We start from the raw sequence: 22,824 nt of genomic DNA, 5'->3' as shown, positions 1-22,824 counted from the left end.
GTTGTTTTAAGCAGGTATAACATGGATATTGTGGAAGGGATACAGTTGAACAAACCATGTGAGTTCTAAACAGACAAATTTATTTACAAGATTACCAAATGAAACACAAACAAAAGAGAACAGAATACTGAATGACTTTGCCTATTTGAAAACCCAGCAGATCATTCCAAACTTAATGCTGCTGTTTCAAATACTTGCAACAATCCCCATAAGCACACCTTGGCACAAAAGGTAAAATCAAACACAGGGTCTTACAGGAGAGATGTCAGAGAGAGGGAGGATCAGCATGGACCTGCTTCGTTGTGTCCAACAGCTTCACCATTGCCTGACTGGTCAAAGCCAAGTTGGACCAGAGAAGCAGAGCTGGAAGAACTGACCACTCTCCTTTCATTGTACAAGTGTTTTTTATAAACTTGAACATGGTGGAGCTGGTGTTGGGCTGGGGTGGACAAAGTTAAAAATCACACAACATCAGTGATAAATTCTGTGCCTTATGATCCTGTTCCACAGCTACCTGATGGAGAGCAATCCAAAAGCTAGTTCTTCCAAATAAACCTGTTGCAGTATAACCTGGTATTGTGATTTTTAACTTTAAACTTGAAAGCCGTTTGCCTGAGGCAGTATCTATTAGCAATAATCAAACAGGTTCTAAAACCATTCAAGCTTAGACTTTTCAGAGTCTGTCTTTTAGGACCTCCTGAATAAAAACCAAGGACAATGTAACCTTGTTTTTCACAAGTCCCTTTTTTAAGAATTATTTACTTGCGAGTGCATTATTAGTTGGTGCATCACACAATGCAGCATCAAAGTTAGGAAGATATATAAACATTATGGGGAATTGGAAACTGCATTAAAAGCTGAACACCTTTCCAACTATTTAATTAAACTTGCCAATTCTTGTAAGTGAAACATATGATTATGACTTACTCCCTTTTGTTCTACAGAGCTCTCTATTTGTTTAGTCTGAGGTCAACAACATCTTACTCACTGACTTATAATGGAAATTCTCTTTCACATTGCACAGGATAGAAACTAAATAAAAAATCATCCCTTTTTGTACGGTCTGAAGTTTTCCTCTCTCTATATCATCCTATTCCTTCTTCTCCTGAAGATGTTGATTCCATCATTTGGGAACAACGAGTGCCTTAATCATGTGCAAGCCTTGGGTGAACCAGTATATCATAGAGGATACCATGACTATATCTATTCTTGGGCTTCCACAAGCGTTAGGAGAAAGTGAGGACTGCAGATGCTGGAGCTCGGGGTCAAGTGTGGTGCTGGAAAAGCACAGCAGGTCAGGCAGCATCTGGCGTGCAGGAGAATCGATGTTTCGGACATAAGAACTTCATCAGGAAATGTCGTTCATTACTGATGAAGGACTTATGCCTGAAATGTCAATTCTCCTGCCCCTCTGATGCTGCCTGACCTGCTGTGCTTTTCCAGCACTACCCACTTGCATAAGCATTCTCAGTTCCACAGGCCTAACTGTCCCGAGCTGTAGCCCCCTGCCTGATATTCCTTCCCATGCCTTGGGGTATTTTCACCACAAACTTGGAATAGAAACTTCCTTTTCTGTGTTATCAGTTGGACAGAAACCTCCCAGCTAAGTGGATACAGTGCATGTGGATTAGATAGTGCTCCTTAAATTTTCAGTGGGTTCTGAAACCGGGATCTCCCTGGCCACTTCCAACTTTCTCTGGGAAGATCCTAAGTCCAGTGGGGAAGCCTTGTGTGTCTATCATGAAAGAAACTGAGCAATTCTTTTAAAAAATCTTCAGAGTTTTCTTCCAGAAAAAAATTCTCATTGTTGGAGAGGTTCAGCAGATCTGGCAGCATCTATGGAGAAAAAGCAGAGTTAATGGTTCGAATCCAGTCACCTTTCTTTCAGAACAGGTTATCAAAAAGATCACTGAACTCAAAATATTAACTCTGTTTCTCACTCCACAGTTGGTGCCACGTTTGTGGAGTTTCTCCAGCAATTTCTGTTTTTGTTCAGGGATCTGCGGTTTTTTGTTTTTTGTCAGTTTTCCTCATCCTGGATTCCTTTTCTTCTCAAAAGCATTCAGTATTCTACATTGTTTCGGCTCCTTTGAGGCTCAGAGTACAAAGATGGAGGAACCTTCTTAGTCAAGCTGATAGGTTGGGAAGACTTTAATCAGTTACAATGAAGAGCTTGAGTCATGGCCAGGTGGGAGCTTGCTGTTCAAAGTACTTCCTATTTAGATTTGATTATATTCCCTACAATGTGGAAATAGGCCCTGCGGCCCAACAAGCCCACACGGATCCTCTGAAGAGCAATCCACCCACACCCATTCTCCTACATTTTTCCCCTTCACCTAACACTTAGGTGAATTGGCCATGCTAAATTGCCCTAACCCCCACATCTTTGGACAGTGGGAGGAAACCAGAGCACCTGGAAGAAACCCACGCTGACACAGGGAAAATGTGCAAACTCCACCCAGACAGTTGTCTGTGGTGGGAATTGAACCCGGGTCTCTGGCACTGAGGCACTGGTGCTAACCACTGTGCCGTCCAAAATATCCTCACTGGACCACAGGTCTCTCACAACATCTTGGTAGGTGTTGTGTGTCTGGAGCATCACTCACCTGCAGGAAGAAAAAGTGAGGACTGCAGATGCTGGAGAGTCAGAATTGAAAAGTGTGGTGCATTTCGGATGAAGGCCTTATGTCCACTATGTTGACTCCTTCTCTTCAGATGCTGCCTGACCTGCTGTGCTTTTCCAGCGCTACACGTTTTGACTATCACTCACCTACAGCCAAGCTTCCCTTGTGCCAGAGCAGTTTTTGCAGCTCCACCTCCTAGCTCTCTTAGGGTACTAGAGCAGAAGCCACATCATTACCAACTCCTATGGCAGTAGTCAGAGCAACATGTGGCCACTTTTCTCACGCGTGCCCTTCCATCAGGCTAAGGGGATGGACACCAATGTCCAGTTCAAGGGGACAAGAACACAGGGTAAAAAGGGAGATGATCAACTCAGACAAAAACAAAAATTGCTGGAAAAGCTCTGCAAGTCTAGCAGCATTGGTGGAGAGAAATCAGTTATCGTTTCAGGTTGAGCAAGCCTTCCACTGAATTGAAGATTAAGTCCCTTGACTTGTCTGAGCGTCAGTGCCGCAGGTGGTAGTTTGGCTTAGCATGACCTGCTGAAGCTTTCAGACTCCTGCTTCATGACCTCCTTCTCCACATACACAGGCCAGCTCACATTGCCAACGCTGGCAAGCTACCTAGGGGAATCTGTCACTCTGTACCCATGTCTTCAGCTCCTCCAGAGCAGATGTAAAGCAGCGAGATGTGAATGGTTGCAAAGTCTTCCATGAAGAGGAGGTGCAGGAAGTATTTGTGAACGATGTGCATGAAGCATTGGGGTGAATGGGCTGAGAGTGAATGCCTTGAAACAATTTGGTTATAAAACACATGGTGTTATCCACTTCAAGCAATTGTGTTTGACCCTTTCATGGGAGTTCAGAGTCACTAATAAGGCCAGAAATTACACCCTCACCCTGAATTGCATTTCAGAAGGCAGCAGTGAGCTGCCCATCTGGTGTAGATACAGCTGTAATGCTGGTGGGAGTTCAAAGATCTTGATCCAGAGTCTATGAAGGAAGTGTGGTGTAGTTCCAAGAGATGATGCCGTGTGATGTGGAAGCTGGTGGTGATCCTACTCATGAGTTGAAGTCACAAGTTTGGAAGGTGCTGACCAAGAGGATTGGAAAAATAGGAGGTGTTATAGATGGTGCATGCTGGTGCACTGTACTTCATGTGGAAGGAGTTAACATTTATAATGGTGGATGGGCTTCCAATCAAATAGGATGGTTTGAGCTGCATGGTATTAAGCTGCTTGAGTATTCTTGGATCTGCACTCATCCAGGCAAGTGAGCCTAATGATAGATGGAAAGACATTGACGAGGCTGCTAAAGGTAGTTGAGTAATAGACACTACCATGATCTAATGCAGTGATATCTGGGGATTGAAAGATTGGCTTCCAACAACCCTAACCATCTTCCTTTGTGCCAGGCATGACTCCATCCAGTTTCTTCTGCTTCCCAGTGACTTCAGTTGGGTTAGAATTTCAAATACTGCATTGCTCACCCTTCACCTCCGGAATTGAGCTGCTTTGCGTGTTTGGAACAAGACCGTAACAAGGTCAGGGGCTCAGTGCGGAATACTAAACAGAGCCAGAGAGCAGCTTGTTATGGTGTAACTGCTGCTTGATCCCATATCAATGACACCTTCCATTAATGTTCCTACAATTACAAGCAGAATAATCGGCAGTAAGTGAATTCTGCCTTTTGTGGACACGATAGAGCTGGGTAATGTTTCACATTGTCGGGTGGAAGCCAGTGTTGTAATTGTGATGGAGCTACTTGGCTAGGGGGGCAACTAGCTCAAAAGCACAAGTCTTTAGTACAACTGACAGATATTATTGACATCCTTTGCTCAATGCAATGCCTTCAACTGTGTCTTGAAGCACGTGGACAGAATTAAGTTGGCTGAAGACTGATGTTGAGGAGCCAAGATTGATCATCTTCTACCTGGAAATGATTACAACACTTCCCCTCTCTCTTTCTTTCTCTTGTAGTCATGTAACGGGCTCCCATCATTGAAGATGGGGATATTTGTAAGGTCCCGTCCTCCTGTTCATTGTATAAATATCCGCCATTATTCATGGCTGACAGGACTGCAGAGATTAGATCTGACTTGTTAGTTTTCCAGCTCTACATGCAGTCATCAAGTAGCCAATGCAATTATCTCCATAGATATTCACAACTTGACTCATTCTTTGGGATAGTGAACAATAGGTAATTATAAAACTAATGGAATACATAAGTACAATCATTCACTCTCAAAACACTTATTTAACTGAACAGAATAACATTTTTCTAATAACTATATTTTGGATAATCTGCTATGAACAGATCAGAGGAAAATACTATTTATTTTCTGCTCTTGCTGATTGGGTAGTTACTGGAACTATTTACGTTTGGACAGTAATTATATTTTGCATTTTGATCTTTTAAAAATCAGAACGGCTGTAAGACTCAGTCAGGCAGATCTGCTAAGCATTAATGCTACATATGGGAAAAAGATTGTCCACTTTTCTACTGACAACTTTCACACATAAACTCATTATTTAGATTTTGCTGTTTTATCAGAACACAGCCCTTACAGTTAAGTATTTAGAATCATAGGGATGTACAGCATGGAAACAAACCCTTCGGTCCAACCCGCCCACGCCGACCAGATCTCCCAACCCAATCTAGTCCCACCTGCCAGCACGCAACCCATATCCCTCCAAACCCTTCCTATTCATATACCCATCCAAATGCCATTAAATGTTGCAATTGTACCAGCCTCCACCACATCCTCTGGCAGCTCATTCCATACACGTACCACCCTCTGTGTGAAAACGTTGCCCCTTAGGTCTCTTTTATATCTTTCTCCTCTCACCCTAAATCTATGCTCTCTAGTTCTGGACTCCCCGACCCCAGGGAAAAGACTTTGCCTATTTATCCTATCCATGCCCCTCATAATTTTGTAAACCTCTATAAGGTCACCCCTCAGCCTCCAATGCTCCATAGAAAACAGCCCCAGCCTATTCAGCCTCTCCCTATAGCTCAAATCGTCCAACCCTGGCAACATCCTTGTAAATCATTTCTGAACCCTTTCAAGTTTCACAACATCTTTCTGATAGGAAGGAGACCAGAATTGCATGCAATATTCCAACAGTGGCCTAACCAATGTCAAAGGAGAATCCTAAGGGTTTTTACAAATATATTAAGGACAAAAGGGTAACTAGAGAGAATAGGGTCCCTCAAAGATCAGCAAGGCGGCCTTTGTGTGGAGCCACAGAAAATGGGGGAGATACTAAATGAATATTTTGCATCAGTATTTACTATGGAAAAGGATATGGAAGATTAGACTGTAGGGAAATAGATGATGACATCTTGCAAAATGACCAGCTTACAGAGGAGGAAGTGCTGGATGTCTTGAAACGGCTAAAGGTGGATAAATCCCCAGGACCTGATCAGGTGTACCCGAGAACTTTGTGGGAAGCTAGAGAAGTGATTGCTGGGCCTCTTGCTGAGATAGTTGTATCATCGATACAGGTGAGGTGCCGGAATACTGGAGGTTGGCAAACATGGTGCTACTGTTTTAAGAAGGGTGGCAAAGACAAGCCAGGGAACTATAGACCGGTGAGCCAGACTTCAGTGTTGTTGGAGGGAATCCTGAGGGAGAAGATGTACATGTATTTGGAAAGGCAAGGACTGATTAGGGATAGTCAACATGGCTTTGTGCATGGGAAATCATGTCTCTCAAACTTGATTGTCACTTCTTCAAAAAACTCGAAGATTGAGGGCAGAGCAGTAGATGTGATATATATGGACTTCAGTAAGGCGTTCGACAAGATTCCCCACGGGAGACTGATTGATTTAGTAAGGTTAGATCTCAGGGAATACAGGGAGAACTAGCCATTTGGAAACAGAACTGGCTCAAAGGTAGAAGACAGCGTGGTGGTGGAGGGTTGTTTTTCAGGCTGGAGGCATGTGACCAGTGGAGTACCACAAGGATCGATACTGGGTCCTCTACCTTTTGTCATTTACATAAATGATTTGGATACGAGCATAAGTGGTACAATTAGTAAGTTTGCAGATGACACCAAAATTGGAGGTGTAGTGGGCAGTGAAGAGGGTTACCTCAGATTACAACAGGATCTGGACCAGATGGGCCAATGGGCTGAGAAGTGGCAGATGGAGTTTAATTCAGATAAATGCGAGGTGCTGCATTTTGGGAAAGCAAATCTTAGCAGGACTTATACACTTAATGGTAAGGTCCTAGGAAGTGTTGCTGAACAAAGAGACCTTGGAGTGCAGGTTCATAGGTCCTTGAAAGTGGAGTCACACATAGATAGAATAGCGAAGAAGACATTTGGTATGCTTTCCTTTATTGGTCAGGGTATTGAGTACAGGAGTTGGGAGGTCATGTTGCGGCTGTACAGAGTCATAGAGATGTACAGCATGGAAACAGAACCTTCGGTCCAACCTGTCCATGCTGACCAGATAGCCCCATCCAATCTAGTCCCACCTGCCAGCACCTGGCCTATCTCCCTCCAAATCCTTCCTATTCATATACCCTCTCCCTAGTTACTCTTTTGTCCTTAATATATTTATAAAAACCCTTTGGATTCTCCTTATTTCTATTTGCCAAAGCTATCTCATGTCCCCTTTTTGCCCTCCTGATTTCTCTCAAGTATACTCATACTTTATACTCTTTTAAGGATTCACTCAATCTATCCTGACATATGCTTCCTTCTTTTTCTTAACCAAACCCTCAATTTCTTCAGTCATCCAGCATTCCCTATACCTACCAGCCTTCCCGTTCACCCTGACAGGAATATACTTTCTCTGGATTCTTGTTATCTCATTTCTGAAGGCTTCCCATTTTCCAGCCATCCCTTTACCTGCGAACATCTGCCTTTGAAAGTTCTTGCCTAATACCTTCAAAATTGGCCTTTCTCCAATTTAGGAGAAAATGAGGACTGCAGATGCTGGAGATCACAGCTGAAAATGTGTTGCTGGAAAGGCGTAGCAGGTCAGGCAGCATCCAAGGAGCAGGAGAATCGACGAAGGGTTCATGCCCGAAACGTCGATTCTCCTTCTCCTTGGATGCTGCCTGACCTGCTGCACCTTTGCAGCAACACATTTTCAGCTTTCTCCAGTTTAGAACTTCAACTTTTAGATCTGGTCTCTCCTTTTCCATCACTATTTTAAAACGAATAGAATTATGGTCGCATTTGAACTGCATGTTTGTGACAAATCAGTTCTGGCCATTATGTGACGATTTGTTTCCAAAACAATTCTCATTATGATCCACTGCTGGATAACAGCTGTTTTGTGTCTGAAATACCAAGAGAAAATGTTGCATTTATTTTAAATTCTGCCCAACCACTGACCTGGTGGCTAAATGCAATAGACACGTTGTAGCATGGAGTCACACTGAACTCTTTTGCAATCAATCTATATTTACAATTTTCCAAGTAGGGCAGCAACTAAAGGGCTCTGGTCTGAAGGGTCGATTTTCCTGCTCCTCGGATTTTGCCTCACCTGCTGTGCTTTTCCAGCTCCACACACTCTCAACTCTAATCTCCAGTGTCTGCAGACATCACTGTCTCCCAGCAGCTAAAGAGGCATGGGAGAGGCCTATTTGGATTTGTGAAAGGAGAGTCATCACTGTCTTGTAGCCTGTTGCTGGGAAGGGTACGGGGCTGTGAGAAAGGGCTTTGACGCTCTCTGCATTATAATGTTCTCACAAGGTAAAGTTGGCATAGTCCTACTAGCCCCTAGGGCTGCTCTCCCATTTGGGAGAAACTGGTTGTAGTTTAACCTGAGGGTCATCATGCCTCAGGTAAGAGAAGGAGAGTTCTTCATGGTAACCTCAGCTGGTGCATGAATTAAACCCACACTGTTGGTGCTACTCTACATTGCAAACCAGCCATCCAGCCAACTGAACTAACCAACTTTCTTCCCACATGGGTGGGCCCTGAGGAGAATTGAACTGATCAGTGTGTGACTGGCATGTGTACACCTTTTAGCTTTGCTAACATCAAATCATTCACACGTTTAAGCTCAAAGTTACATCTGTCACATAAGCCACTGTCTGTTTATTAATTGCAATGTCTTTGCTGTGAGGAGCAATAGTGTAGACAAAGGGCTTTCAACACCGATGTGGATTCCGGGATCATTTCATTCTCCATAGCATTTTGCAAGATTAATAATTTGCTTTTTCAGGACAATTCATACATTAATCAATGCCAGACTCCACAAAATGCAGCAAGTACTGTCTCTCTCCGTGTTCCACCAGAGTAGTGATTATTTCAGATCAACCTATTCAGGGATGTTCTTGCACACGTCTGACATAGGAGGTCTGAATTGAAGGTCCCCCAGACTCAAAGGCAGGGGCACTACCACTGAGGGCAAAAGCCCACCTGAGTGATATTTACTATTTTGGGTAATGTTTATCAGATGTCACATTATTACTGGAATTTCCCTAAACCTCAAGTGGTTTTAGACAAGAGGAACATTTTGAAGCACACCTAATTTCAACAGAGCTTAACTTGTCTCTAAAAGACTGAAGAAAGTTCCTTTAATGCAAACTATTCCATAAATACTGATTAGATTCTAAGCTTTCAGTGAATAGCCTACTAAATTATTTAAGTTAACCTTACAATGAACTGATGATTTCTAAACTTGAGAATAAGCAGACTAGCCTACTTTTCAGAGCTGAAAAATGTATTGCTGGAAAAGCGCAGCAGGTCAGACAGCATCCAAGGAGCAGGAGAATTGATGTTTCGGGCATAAGCCCTTCAGGAATGAGGAAGGTTTGCCAAGCGGGCTGAGATAAAAGGTAGGGGGGAGGGACTTGGGGGCCGGGCGGTGGGAATGCGATTGGTGGAAGGAGGTTAAGGTGAGGGTGATAGGCCAGAGAGGGGGTGGGGGTGGAGAGGTCGGGAAGAAGATTGCAGGTCAAGAAAGCGGTGCTGAGTCCGAGGGTTGGGACTGAGGTAAGGTGGGGGGGATGGGAAATGAGGAAGCTGGGGAAATCTGCATTCATCCCTTGTGGTTGGAGGGTTCCTAGGCGGAAGATGAGGGCTCTTCCTCCCAGGCGTCATGTTGCCATGGTCTGGCGATGGAGGAGGCCCAAGACCTGCATGTCTTTGGTGGAGTGGGAGGGGGAGTTGAAGTGTTGAGCCACGGGATGGTTGGGTTGGTTGGTGCGGGTGTCCCAGAGGTGTTCTCTGAAATGCTATGCAAATAGGTGGCATGTCTCCCCAATGTAGAGGAGGCCACATCAGGTGCAGCAGATGCAGTAATTGATATGTGTGGAGGTGCAGGTCAATTTGTGACGGATATGGAAGGATCCCTTGGGGCTTTGGAGGGAAGTGAGGGGGGAGGTGTGGGCGTAAGTTTTGCATTTCTTGCGGTTGCAGGGGAAGGTGCCGGGAGTGGAGGTTGGGTTGGTGGTGGGTATGGACCTGACAAGGGAGTCGTGGAGGGAGTGATCTTTCCGGAACAATGATAGGGGAGGGGAGGGAAATATATCCTTGGTGGTGGGGTCTGTTTGGAGATGGCGGAAATGACGACGGATGATATGATGTATCTGGGGTGGTAGATGAAGACCAGTGGGGTTCTGTCCTGGTGGTGATTGGAGGGGTGGGGTTCAGGGGCGGAGGAGCAGGAAGTGGAGGAGATGCGGTGGAGAGCATCATCAACCACGTCTGAGGGGAAATTGCAGTCTTTGAAGAAGGAGGCCATCAGGGTTGTTCAGTGTTGGAATTGGTCCTCCTGGAAGCAGATGCAGCGAAGGTGAAGGAATTGGGAATATGGGATGGTGTTTTTACAGGGGGCAGGGTGGGAGGAGGTGTAATCTAGGTAGCTGTGGGAGTCGGTCGGTTTATAGTAAATGTCCGTGTTGAGTCGGTCGCCCGAGATAGAAATGGAGAGGTCTAGGAAGGGGAGGGAGGAGTCTGAGACTGTCCAGGTAAATTTGAGGTCGGGGTGGAAGGTGTTAGTAGAGTGGATGAACTGTTCAACCTCGTGGGAGCATGAGGCAGCACCGATACAGTTAATGATGTAGCGGAGGTGGTGCCAGTCGAGATAGAAGTGGAGAGGTCAGGGTGGAAGGTGTTAGTAAAGTGGATGAACTGTTCAACCTTCTTGTGGGAGGTTGAACAGTTCATCCACTTTACTAATTGTACTGTCCCCCTTCTGGGCTGGAAGCTCCATAATTCTCTGCGTGGTTTGTGGTATTTATAATGTGGCTAGACAGGGCGATTATCAGCCTGTAAGTGTTTCCAGTCCACCTAGTGGCTGGTAGGCAGTAAAAATGAAAGAATCTTCTGTTGGGAAAGCAAATCTTAGCAGGACTTATACATTTAATGGTAAGGTCCTAGGGAGTGTTGCTGAACAAAGAGACCTTGGAGTGCAGGTTCATAGCTCCTTGAAAGTGGAGTCACAGGTAGACAGGTTAGCGAAGAAGGTGTTTGGTATGCTTTCCTTTATTGATCAGAGTATTGAGTACAGGAACTGGGAGGTCATGTTGTGGCTGTACAGGGCATTGGTTAGGCCAGTGTTGGAATATTGTGTGCAATTCTAGTTTCCTTCTTAACGGAAAGATGTTGTGAAACTTGAAAGGGTTCAGAAAAGATTTACAAGGATGTTGCCAGGGTTGGAGGATTTGAGCTATAGGGAGAGGCTGAACAGACTGGGGCTGTTTTCCCTGGAGCGTCGGGAGCTGAGGGGTGATCTTGTAGAGATTTACAAAATTATGAGGGGCATGGATAGGATAAATAGGCAAAGTCTTTTTCCTGGGATCGGGGAGTCCAGAACTAAAGAGCATAGGTTTAGGGTGAGAGGGGAAATATATGAAAGAGATCTAAAGGGCAACTTTTTCATGCAGAGGGTGGTATGTGTATGGAATGAGCTGCCAGAAGATGTGGTGAAGGCTGGTACAATTGCAACATTTGAGGCATTTGGATGCCTATATGAATAGGAAGGGTTTGGAGGGATATGGGTTGGGTGCTGGCAGATGGGACTAGATTGGGTTGGGATATCTGGTCGGCATGGACAAGTTGGACTGAAGGGTCTGTTTCCATACTGTACATCTCTATGACTCAATGAGTCATCCCGCAGAAGGTGCTGGTATTGCAGTACATCACCACCAGCTGCACATTCCCGAATAAAACCTGAAAGAACTGCAGATGCTGGAAATCTGAAACAAAAACAGGAATTGTGGGGAAGACTGGCACCTCTGAGTTCTGAGGAAGGGTCATTGAACCCGAATCATTAACTCTAATTCCTCTCCATAGATGCTGCCAGACCTGCACAGCCTTTCAAACAATTTCTGATTTTGGCACTGCACGTTCCCGTCCAAGACCAACACCATACTGACCTTGTACTAGAGTCACTGTTTCTGCATTTGCTGCTGGGCCAAGACCCTGTACCCTCCTCCCTAACAGCACTGTGGGTGTCTCTGTCACCTCCACAATATTTAAAGCAGGCAGATCAGCACCACGTTTTCAAGGGAAATTAGAGACGTGAGTGCCAAATTTCCCCAGCTTCCTGAGGAAGAAGAGACATTGTTGGGCCTTTGTAACCAATGTGTCCACATGAAGAGTCCAGGAAGGCTTGTTGTGGATGACCACACACAGGAGCTTAAAACTCTCCACTCATTCCACCTCTGCACTGTTAATGTGTAGAGGGGCATGAGTAACACCCTGCCGAAAGTCAATAATGAATTCTTTGGTTTTGCCAGCATTGAGAGCTAGGTTGTTCTCAGTGCACCATTTTTCCAGGTCTTCCACCTCCCATCTGTAGTCTGTTTTGTCGCCATCTGAGATCCGATCGACTATGGTGGTGTCATCAGTGAACTTGTAAATGGCATTAGTCTGGTAGTTGGTGACATAGACAAGGTGATTAGCCACCAGCTGAGTGGCATACCCTGTGCATGACCATGTGTACAGTGTGTGTATGTGCTTGAACATGTTCATATGTATTCACACGACTTCACATGTGCATGATGGCACATATCTGTGTACATGCGTGCATGTGCTTCTATGTGAATGTGCTTATACATGTGGCTGCTCCACTTTGTTCATGTGCGTGTCCGAGTAAGTGGGCCCTGGAATGTTATGACCTTCCCTGTTTTCCCAATATTGTTGGCTGCATTTGGAACTCTTCTCTCTTCATAGCTCCATCTTCCTACCATGCAGTATCAAGCTCAAGACATTTTTGCACCTCACAACTGGTTACAGTTTAACATAAGAATTAGCATAAAATATATTTATAAGAAACAAAGAAATGCCTCACATTACAGAATGACAAATATGCAAAATAGTAGCTTTTGTATGTATGAAACAAAATAATCAGCTTTTGGGATTTTCGCGAGTTCTGCTCATTATCAAGTAAGATGCTTCAGTGCTCCCAATAACTTACATGATGCATATAAAATTACTTTGAATAATGTCTCATCTGCAAAATATACCTAACCTACATATGCGGCTAAAAATGATTTGTATTTGTGTTTTCTAACACTTGAATGTGGGACTTTGAGAGGAATACAAAAACATTCTGCAATGAATCATTTCTATTGTTTAGGAAGTATGATGAAAGGTGTATTGTATATTATGTTTGGGATTAGATGTCAAAGTAGAACCAGATGGATGTGAGTCAGCTCTGAAGACTTTCTTTAAAAAAAACAGGTCAAAGTATTTTAAAACAATGACCTAAGTGCATCAATTCTAAGAAAGCTTGTGATTGCAGGACCCCTAAGGTGTTAATAGATGGAATATTTATACTGTTGAGTTTACAACAGACCTGAAAGCTACTAGTTTTAGCTTTTGGATGGCATTCTGAAGAATCAGGAATTCAGCTTGGAAGAAAGGAAATTTCTTCCAGTGGGAAAATCATGCTTTTAATTCAGAGGAACCAGTCACTGTACCCAAACATTTTTGTCTGTGAACCTTTTAAACCAGGACTCTCGTTAGAAATCTGAAAGCTGTTGAAAATGACAAAGTTCAGGCCTTGAATTAATCAGAATTTTGAGAAGCTCATGCCAATCGACTCAGGAATTATAAAACTGTCTCTGCAATTCAAAGGAGAGAAATTGGGAGGAGTGAGCTAAATAAAAACTTAGAGTTTAGGTGGAGTGAAAATTAACTGGAATTGTTTCTACAAAAGGATAATGTTGGGAAACATATTTGAATGTTACTTTTCTGTTAACATTAAAATCTTCTGAACTGTCTTGCATGCACATATACAGGTATACTCTTTATATTTTTTCTTTTTTTTTGCACTCAACTTATGTTCTGATGTTAAAGAACACCTGTGTGAATCTGTTTCAGTGATTAACCACCACATCAATCAAATAAAAACATTTTAAAATAACTATCAAGCCAGATTTCATTCTGAAATATGACTTGTCCAGTAGTATTACCATCAACTGGATCATAAAAGAGGAAGATGTCAGTGAGTGAGATGCTCAAATTTCTACAGTCAGCTAGAGTCATACAGCATGGAAACAGATTCTTCAGTCTAACTTGTCCATTCCAACCAAGTTTCCCAAACTAAACGTGTTGCATTTCCCTGTGTTTGGCCCATATCCCTCTAAATCTTTCCTAATTACATACCAGTGCAAATGTATTTTACATGTTGTAACCGCATTTATAATTTCCTGTGGCAGTTCATTCCATACACGAATCACCCCTTTATGTGAAAAGGTTGCTCCTAAGATCCCTTTTAAATCTTTCTCCTCTCATCTTAAAAATATGACCTCTAGTTTTGAACTCCCCTATCCTGGGCAAAACACCTTTGCGACTCACCTTATCTATGCCCCTCATCATTTTGTAAACTGAGAACGATTATATTGCAGATGTGGTTAGGTATCTCTGGATCAAAGCTGAGACCAATGGGAAGGGATGAGAGATTAGGCTTCATTTAACTTGCTGAATTCTCTTGTGGGTTATCATAACTGCATCACTGAATTCTTACTGCAGCATCTGACAATGTCTTCAAATATTAATTTTTTTAAAACCCAATGCTCTGCACCACAGCTATCCATTAAGTATTAATGTAATTGTTTTTTTTGGGACACAGACTTGCCAAGTTGTATAATCTTGGCTGAATGAGTTACTCAGTTGTGGCCTCTCATTTCTCAAGCAGCTGATTAGGGATTTAAATTGTGCTTCAACACATAGCTGAGGCTGGCAATTCAGGAAAGTGTCACATTACTTCAGGCACAGTCTCTCAGGTGAAATGGGATGGGTGATAGCAAGAAACACTGAAAACAAAAGGTAGTGGGAATTTCAATCCTTTTCCCTCAACGGCTGAGGGGTTGTCAAGTGAAAACGTCACACCTGTACATTTCTGTCTCAACCAATGCATAAAACATTGTGTTATCTAATCATTTTTCTCATTGCTATTTGTTCTGCAAAATTGGCTGTCACATTTCCTACATTAGAACAACACTTTAAAAGAATTGCACTGACAGTACAACAAGTCAAGAGGTCCTTTGGGCGATGAAATTTATTTTCCTCATGCACGTATTCTTTTCCCCTCTATTTTTTTACTTTCCTTGAAAGGTGAAAATGAGAGGGACCCAAACCATTTATGGAGAGATAATGGATAGGTTAACTCAGTGGACAGAAAATCGGCAATAGGAATATAATGTTGGAAAATTTGCATGTGTTCTATTTGGGAGGGAGAACAAATGAATGGAATATTATTTAAATGGAGAAAAATTGCAGAAAGCTGCAACACAAAAGGGACTTGGATGAACTTATGCACAGAAAGCTGGCAGACAGGTGCAGCAGGTAATCAGGAAGGCTAATGGTCCTTATTTCAAGGGGGTTGGATACAGAGTAGGGAAGTCTTACTGCAACTGAACAAGATTCTAGTGGGGCCACAGAGTCAGAGATGTACAGCATGGAAATAGACCCTTCGGTCCAACCTGTCCATGCTGACCAGATATCCCAACCCAATCTAGTCCCACCTGCCAGCATCCGGCTCATATCCCTCCAAACCCTTCCTATTCATATGCCCATCCAAATGCCTTTTAAATGTTGCAATTGTACCAGCCTCCACCACTTCCTCTGGCAGCTCATTCCATACCCATACCACCCTCTGCATGAAAAAGTTGCCCTTTAGATCTCTTTTATATCTTTCTCCTCTCACCCTAAACCTATGCCCTCTAGTTCTGGATTCCCTGACCCCAGGGAAAAGACTGTCTATTTCCCCTATCCATGCCCCTCATAATTTTGTAAATCTTTATAAAGTCACCCCTCAGCCTCCGACACTCCAGGGAAAACAGCCCCAGCCTATTCAGCCTCTCCCTATAGCTCAAATCCTCCAACCCTGGCAACATCCTTGTAAATCATTTCTGAACCCGTTCAAGTTTCACAACCATCTTTTCGATAGGAAGGAGACCAGAATTGTACGCAATATTCCAACAGTGGCCTAACCAATGCCCTGTACAATCGCAACATGACCTTCCACCTCCTGTACTCAATAAAGGAAAGCATACCAAATGTCGTCTTCACTATTCTATCTACCTGCGACTCCACTTTCAAGGACCTATGAACCTGCACTTCAAGGTCTCTTTGTTCAGCAACACTTCCTAGGACCTTACCATTAAGTGTATAAGTCCTGCTAAGATTTGCTTTCCCAAAATGCAGCACCTCGCATTTATCTGAATTAAACTCCATCTGCCACTTCTCAGCCTATTGGCCCATCTGGTCCAGATCCTGTTGTAATCTGAGGTAACCCTCTTCACTGTCCACTACACCTCTAATTTTGGTGTCATCTGCAAACTTACTAACTGTACCTCTTATGCTCACATCCAAATCTTTTATGTAAATGACAAAAAACAGAGGACTCAGCACCGATCCTTGTGGCACTCCACTGGTCGCAGGCCTCCAGTCTGGAAAAACAACCCTCCAACACCACCCTCTGTCTTCTACCTTTGAGCCAGTTCTGTATCCAAATGGCTAGTTCTCCCTGTATTCCCTGAGATCTAACCTTGCTAACCAGTCTCCCATGGGGAACCTTGCCTTACTGAAGTCCATATAGATCACATCTACCACTCTGCCCTCATCAATCCTCTTTGTTACTTCTTCAAAAAACACAATCAATCTGGAGTACTGGAAACAGCTTTGGTCCCCTTATTTAAGGAAAGATGGTTCAGAGCAGTTTGAGGATGGTTTGGAGGGATTGTCTAATGAGCAAAGGCTAAACAGGTTGAGAATTTACTCATTGGAATTTAGGATAATGAGGTGATCCCACTGAAACATATAGTATTCTTAAGGGGCTTGACAAGGTAAATGCTGGGAGGATGTTTACCTCATGGGAGAGTCTCAGGCCAAAGGGCACAGTCTCAGAATAAAGCATGCCAATTGAAGGTGCCATTTTCTTCCTTCAAAGAATTGTAACTTCTTGCCATGGAGAACTGTTGGGGCAAAGTCTTTGAGTGTATTTAAGGCTGAGATAGATATTTAGATTCTTGATGAGCAAGTGATTCAAGGGTTATGGGGAAAGAGTAGGAAAGTGGACATAGGTAATACCTGATCAGCAATGACCCTATTCAATGGCAGAGCAGGGTCAAGGGGCTAAATGGCCTTCTCTTGTTCCTATTTTTTTTACGGTCTTATTTGTCAAACCAATTCACATGTTACTCTGGAAATCTGAGAGAACGAGCTGCATTAATTAATAAGCTAGTTTATTGTCAAAGTCCATGTCTCGAGTATAAGGCAGATATTGCAATGTTTTTCAGAGAAACTCAAATTGCATTACGGATTAAATTCTCAAGCATTCATAACACAACAGCAATTGAGACATACAGTATTTGAAAAGTGAATTTTTCCTCTGTTAAAAAAAAGTTCACATTCCCCAATGGTTTTACGTTCATGTTATATTTATTCATGATTATTTATCTTGAGATTTTAACAAGAATGTCATAGAGTCATACAGCACAGAAACAGAACCTTCGATCCAACCAGTCCATGCCGACCATTATCCCAAACTAAACTAGTCCCCCCACTGCCTGCACTTGGTCCATATCCCTCCAAACCTTTCCTATTCATGTATTTATCCGAATGTCTTTTAAACATTGTAATTGTACCCACAACCACCACTTCCTCAAAGGTCATTTCATACATGAACTACCCTCTGCGTAAAACAGTTGCCTCTCATGTGCTTTTTAAATCTTTCTCACCTTAAACATATGCCCCCTAATCTTAAAATTCCCCACCCTATGGAAGAGGGCACTTGCCATTCATCTTATCCATGCCCCTTATGATTTTATAAACCTCTGTAAGGTCACCCCTCAACCTCCCACACTCCAGTGAGAAAAGTCCCAATCAATTCAGCCTCTGATGATCTAATTGTGGGCCAAATATTAAAAATACACCATGTCGGATTTTCTTTTTGTGAATGGCTGTGCCTCAGGATGAGTTTTGGTATTGATTAAATTCTGTACAATCCTTACATAGGGCTTTACAACTGTAATTTTCTGTTGTCCTGCCAGCCCGGTCGAAAAGCATGGTGATGGGAGAGCACAGTCGAGTCTCCAGCAGACCATCCTCACCCAGTCTACAGGATAAAGCATTAAAATCAGGATGGTTAAAGAAACAGAGAAGCATCATGAAGAACTGGCAGCAGCGATGGTTCGTTCTCAGGGGAGAACAGCTCTACTATTACAAAGATGAGGAAGAGAATAAACCCCAGGTAATACATAAAGATGTCATATTTTCATGAAGCTTCCTGACTGCCTTAAAATAACAATGTACTTGTCTTGACCTTGTAAGAGATACACTGAAATTTAATCCAGTTTACCATATCTGCATTATACAGCTGACTTAAGGACAGTACAGTGGCTCAGCCATTAGCACTGCTGCCTCACAGCACCAGGAACCCAGCCTTGGGCAACTATCTGTGTGGAGTTTGCACATTCTCCCCACATCTGCCCAGGCTTCCTCCAGGTAGAATAGAATACTTTCATAGAATCCCTACAGTGTGGAAACAGACCCTTTGGCCCTACAAGCCCACACCGACCAATCCCACACAAACCCATTCCTTTTACGTTTACCCCTAGCCTACACATCCCTGAACACCATGGGCAATTTAGAATGGCCAATTCACTAAACCTGTGGGAGGAAACTGGAGCACCCAGAGGAAACCCATGCATACACAGGGAGAATGTGCAAACTCCAGACAGAGGGTGCTCTGGTTTTCTCCCACAATCCAAATATGTGCAGGTTAGGTGCATTGGCCACACTATATTTCCCATAGTGTTAGGTACATTAGTTAGGGGTCACTGTAGAGTAATAGGTGAGGGGAATGGGTCACTCTTCAGAGGGTTGTTGTGAATGTGTTGGGCTGAAGGGCCTGTTTCCACACTGTAGAGTTTCTATAACTTCACAGAATGGCTGTGATCATAACCAAGGCTATTTAGCCCATCATGTTAGCACTGACTCTCCAAAATTGCCTTATGACTTAGGGACATTCTCATGTCTCCATTCTGAGGATGGGTCCCCCCACCAGTAATGTTAACTTTGATTTCTCTCCACAGCTGCTGCCAGACATGTGACCTTTCCCAGCAATTGCTGTTTTTGTTTCTGATTTACAGCGTCTGCAGTTCATTTGGTTCTCATTTCTCCGTATCTGTCCAACCAGCTCCTATTCAAATAATCATCTCATTGCCTCGGAATGCCTCGACTGAACCGGTGTCCAGTGCATTCCCGACCCTAACTATGTGCTGTGAGAAAGGCTTTCTCATTTCACATTATCTTTGTTTCTAAATAACTTGCATGAGCATTAGAAGATTTTACACAGCTCAGTCTTTCTGATCAAACTGGTTTATAAAAAAAACTATCAGTCATTTTTCAGGGAGTGTAAAAGGTGTTGTTGTGATCTGCATAGATTACTTTAGTGTGGAAACAGGCCCTTCGGCCCCAACAAGTCCACACCGACCCGCAACCCTCCCATACCCCTACATTTACCCCTTTACCTAACACTACGGGCAGTTTAGCATGGCCAATTCACCTGACCGGCACATCTTTGGACTGTGGGAGGAAACTGGAGCACCCGAAGGAAACCCACGCAGACACGGGGAGAACGTGCAAACTCCACACAGTCAGTCACCTGAGTTGGGAATTTGAACCCAGGTCTCTGGCACTATGAGGCAGTGCTAACCACTGTGCCACCTATAACAGTAAGAATTTGGACAATTAATTTCCACCTAGAGTCTTGTTTTGACCTTCAAATTAGCAATTAACTAAAAATGTCTCTCCGACATAAATTGTTTCAGCCTTTAAAAGAGATGCATAAACAAGGCCCCTGCTAACAGCTGCAGCTTGTTAATAATGTACCTCAATTAAACAGGTTTGCAAAATCTTGAATCAGCTGTTTCAGTCTATACTGAGAGCTGGTGAATGTGTTTCTTTTTCAAAGGATTAAATTCTCCCTCAAGGTTAGTCTTTTTATTTATTTTAGTGAATTAACTTTTAATATAGCTTTAAAATTTAGAAAGGAATGGTAAAATTGCAAAGGGTCAATAGTGATTCACGAAGGGGAAAGATTGTGTTTGTCAAACTTGTTGGGGTTTGTGAGCATGTTACTCATAGTGTAAACATTGGAGAATCAGTAGATATTGTACATAAGTCCAGTTTACCATCACTGCGCAGTACAGCTGATTTGAGTTGCTGTGATCCTTAAGGCGGCTATTTGATTCATTTTGTCTTCACTGATTCTTCAAAATTTGCCTTATGATTTAGGACTGTCCTCATTTCTCCGTTCCCATGCAACTTTCTTCTATTGAAAAAGAAATCCCATGACTTCCGTGTCAAAGCAAATTTAAAACTCAATTAAACTGTTTGTAATACAGATATTACACGACAGTATCTGTGGTACCCACCAATCTCAGCAGGTAAGGACATAACCTCAGAAGGGAGACAGGCAGTCAGGAATAAGAACTGCCTCTTGATATATATCACTGCTAATGCTTCTCCATTTGCCACTGACTCCATTGAATCATATTTGATTAGCACATCAGTTGCAACAGTATTGGTGCTAGTGACTCCATACCCATGTCCTCCCCACTTCTGCCTTGCCTCTCACTCCAGTTACCTGACATTGCTGGGAATGTATCCCAGTCCCAATGGTCACTGTTCCCTGTGATGCTACTGGGATTGGGGAGCTGTCAGCCATTTGATTGGCATACACCTTGCAAAGATGGACCCAAAAGTCTTGCCTCAAGACAACTAATGCCCTTCACTTATTAAGTGAAGGGAAATAGAACAGGCTGTTTTTTATACCCCCAATGCCTCATTAAATCTGGTCCATAGTTGCAGAATTATAGTACTAGATCTGGACTGAAGTGGCATCCAATAAGGAACCGTTGCTTTCAGTCAATACTATAACCATTGAAATGGAGATAACTTTATAGACTAACATATATTACAACAGGATTAATCAACTTGACAATTAACAGATGTGAAGAAGCAGGTGAGTGATATACAGTGAGTGTTCCATCAATTTCACAATGGAATAGAAATTTGAATTGTTACACTCAATGTTACCTTCAATCAGGTGCTTCTGTTAATTCTTCCAATGTGGATGCTTTTGACCACCAAACAAGCTGACCTTCATAAGCCTTACAAAATATACTTGCACGGGTAGCATTGATAACCATCTGCCAGCAGTGTGGAGAATGTTCCATTGGTTTGTCCGAAGCTTTAATTTGTGGTTAGTTATCTGGAGATTAGCAAATTAAATTGGAGCATATGGGGTTGAGATGTATTCTAGCATGCATTGAAAATTAGAGAGTAGGACTAAATGAATCATTCTTAGTGGCAGTGTGTTACTAATGGAGTACCACAAGGGTCAGTGTTAAGCATAACTGTTCAAGATATACATAAATGATTTGGATGTGGGGGCTGACAGCAATATTATCAAATTTGATGATGACACCAAATTGGGTGGGAATGTGAGTTGTGGGAGGGTGTGGAGACTTCAAGTAGATTTGGACAGTTAAGTAATTGGGCTAGAACATGGTAAATACAAGTTACCTTCTCTAAGAAAACAACAGACAGACTAGTTTTTAAATGGGTGAAAGTGAATACTAGAGATACTGGAGGTTAGAGTCAAGAGTGTGCTAGGAAAGCACAGCATCTGAGGAGCAGGGAAATCGACGTTTTGGGCAAAAGCACTTTATAAATTGTGTGAGGTTGGGAAAAATGAGTGTTTGAAAGTCGTGGAAAGCTACTATGCAGCAACAGTAAAAGAAGGGGATTTGAAGATTGAAGTGAAGATGCCTTTCTCCAATGTATAGCTCTTGGGTGATACCACATCTGCCTGGTGGGTTGTGTACAGCTTTGATCTCTTTACCTAAGGGAATTATAGACTTGCCATGGAGGGAATATATGGAAGTGCACTTGATTAATGCCTGGGAAGGCTAGGGTAGATTTATGAAGAGAGTTTGAGAAAACTTGAGCCTGTACTCACCAGAAGTTTTGTAAAATGAGGGGCAATTTTATAGAAATTTACAAAAGTCTTAGTGATATAGCATATTTCCTCTAGTTGGTGACTCTAGAATCAGGGGACATAATCTTCTAGAGGGCTGTGGAAACTCCAACATTGATCCAATACATTTTTAGCAACTAATGACATTAAGATTTACATGGAGATAGTGCAGGGAAGAGGAATTGAGGTAGATCAGTCATGATCTAACTGAATATCAGACAGACTCGATGGGCTGAATATCCTACTCCTGTTCTCCTCTCATAAATGAAAGCCATTTTAATGGCTATTGCAGTAGTTTTCCATGGAATTGAAACCATCAGCTGTTTCACGCAAAAGAGCCCATAAAGGAATTTTGGCATGTCCATAAGCACTCCTATAAATTTTAGTAGATGTACCAAAAGCATCTTATTTGGATGCATCACAGCATGGTATGGTAACTGTTCTGCCCAAGATGACAAGAAACCTACAGAGAATTGTGAACATAACCCAGACCCTTCACCCAACCCAGCCTCCCATCTACTGATTTCATTGGTACCTACCACTGCCTCAGGAAAGCAATCAACATAATGAAAGACTCCTTGCACTCCAGTTATACACTCTTCCACCCTCTTCTGTAACGTAGGAAATATAAAAGATTGTGTCCACACCCATGAACAGATTCTTCCCTGCTGTTATCAGAATGGGCCTCATTAACATTTGTGTCTGTCTGTCTGTGTCTGTCTGTGTCTGTCTGTGT

At 42.9% G+C, this 22,824-nt stretch overlaps 1 protein-coding gene across 1 annotated transcript in view; it reads left to right on the top strand.

Annotated features, from left to right (window-relative positions):
- Positions 1-22,824, top strand: part of LOC132834916 (rho GTPase-activating protein 22-like) — a 411,982-nt gene that overhangs the window by 62,897 nt on the left and 326,261 nt on the right. Inside the window, exon 2 of the mRNA XM_060854044.1 lies at positions 18,094-18,293. Coding sequence (XP_060710027.1) covers positions 18,094-18,293 — 200 coding nt within the window. The remainder of the gene's footprint in view (positions 1-18,093; positions 18,294-22,824) is intronic.

The sequence above is a fragment of the Hemiscyllium ocellatum genome, chromosome 43, assembly GCF_020745735.1.
Source record: "Hemiscyllium ocellatum isolate sHemOce1 chromosome 43, sHemOce1.pat.X.cur, whole genome shotgun sequence".
Lineage (NCBI taxonomy): Eukaryota > Metazoa > Chordata > Chondrichthyes > Orectolobiformes > Hemiscylliidae > Hemiscyllium > Hemiscyllium ocellatum.
The sequence above is the reverse complement of the archived record's forward strand: the minus strand, read 5'-3'. Positions and strand labels throughout refer to the sequence as shown.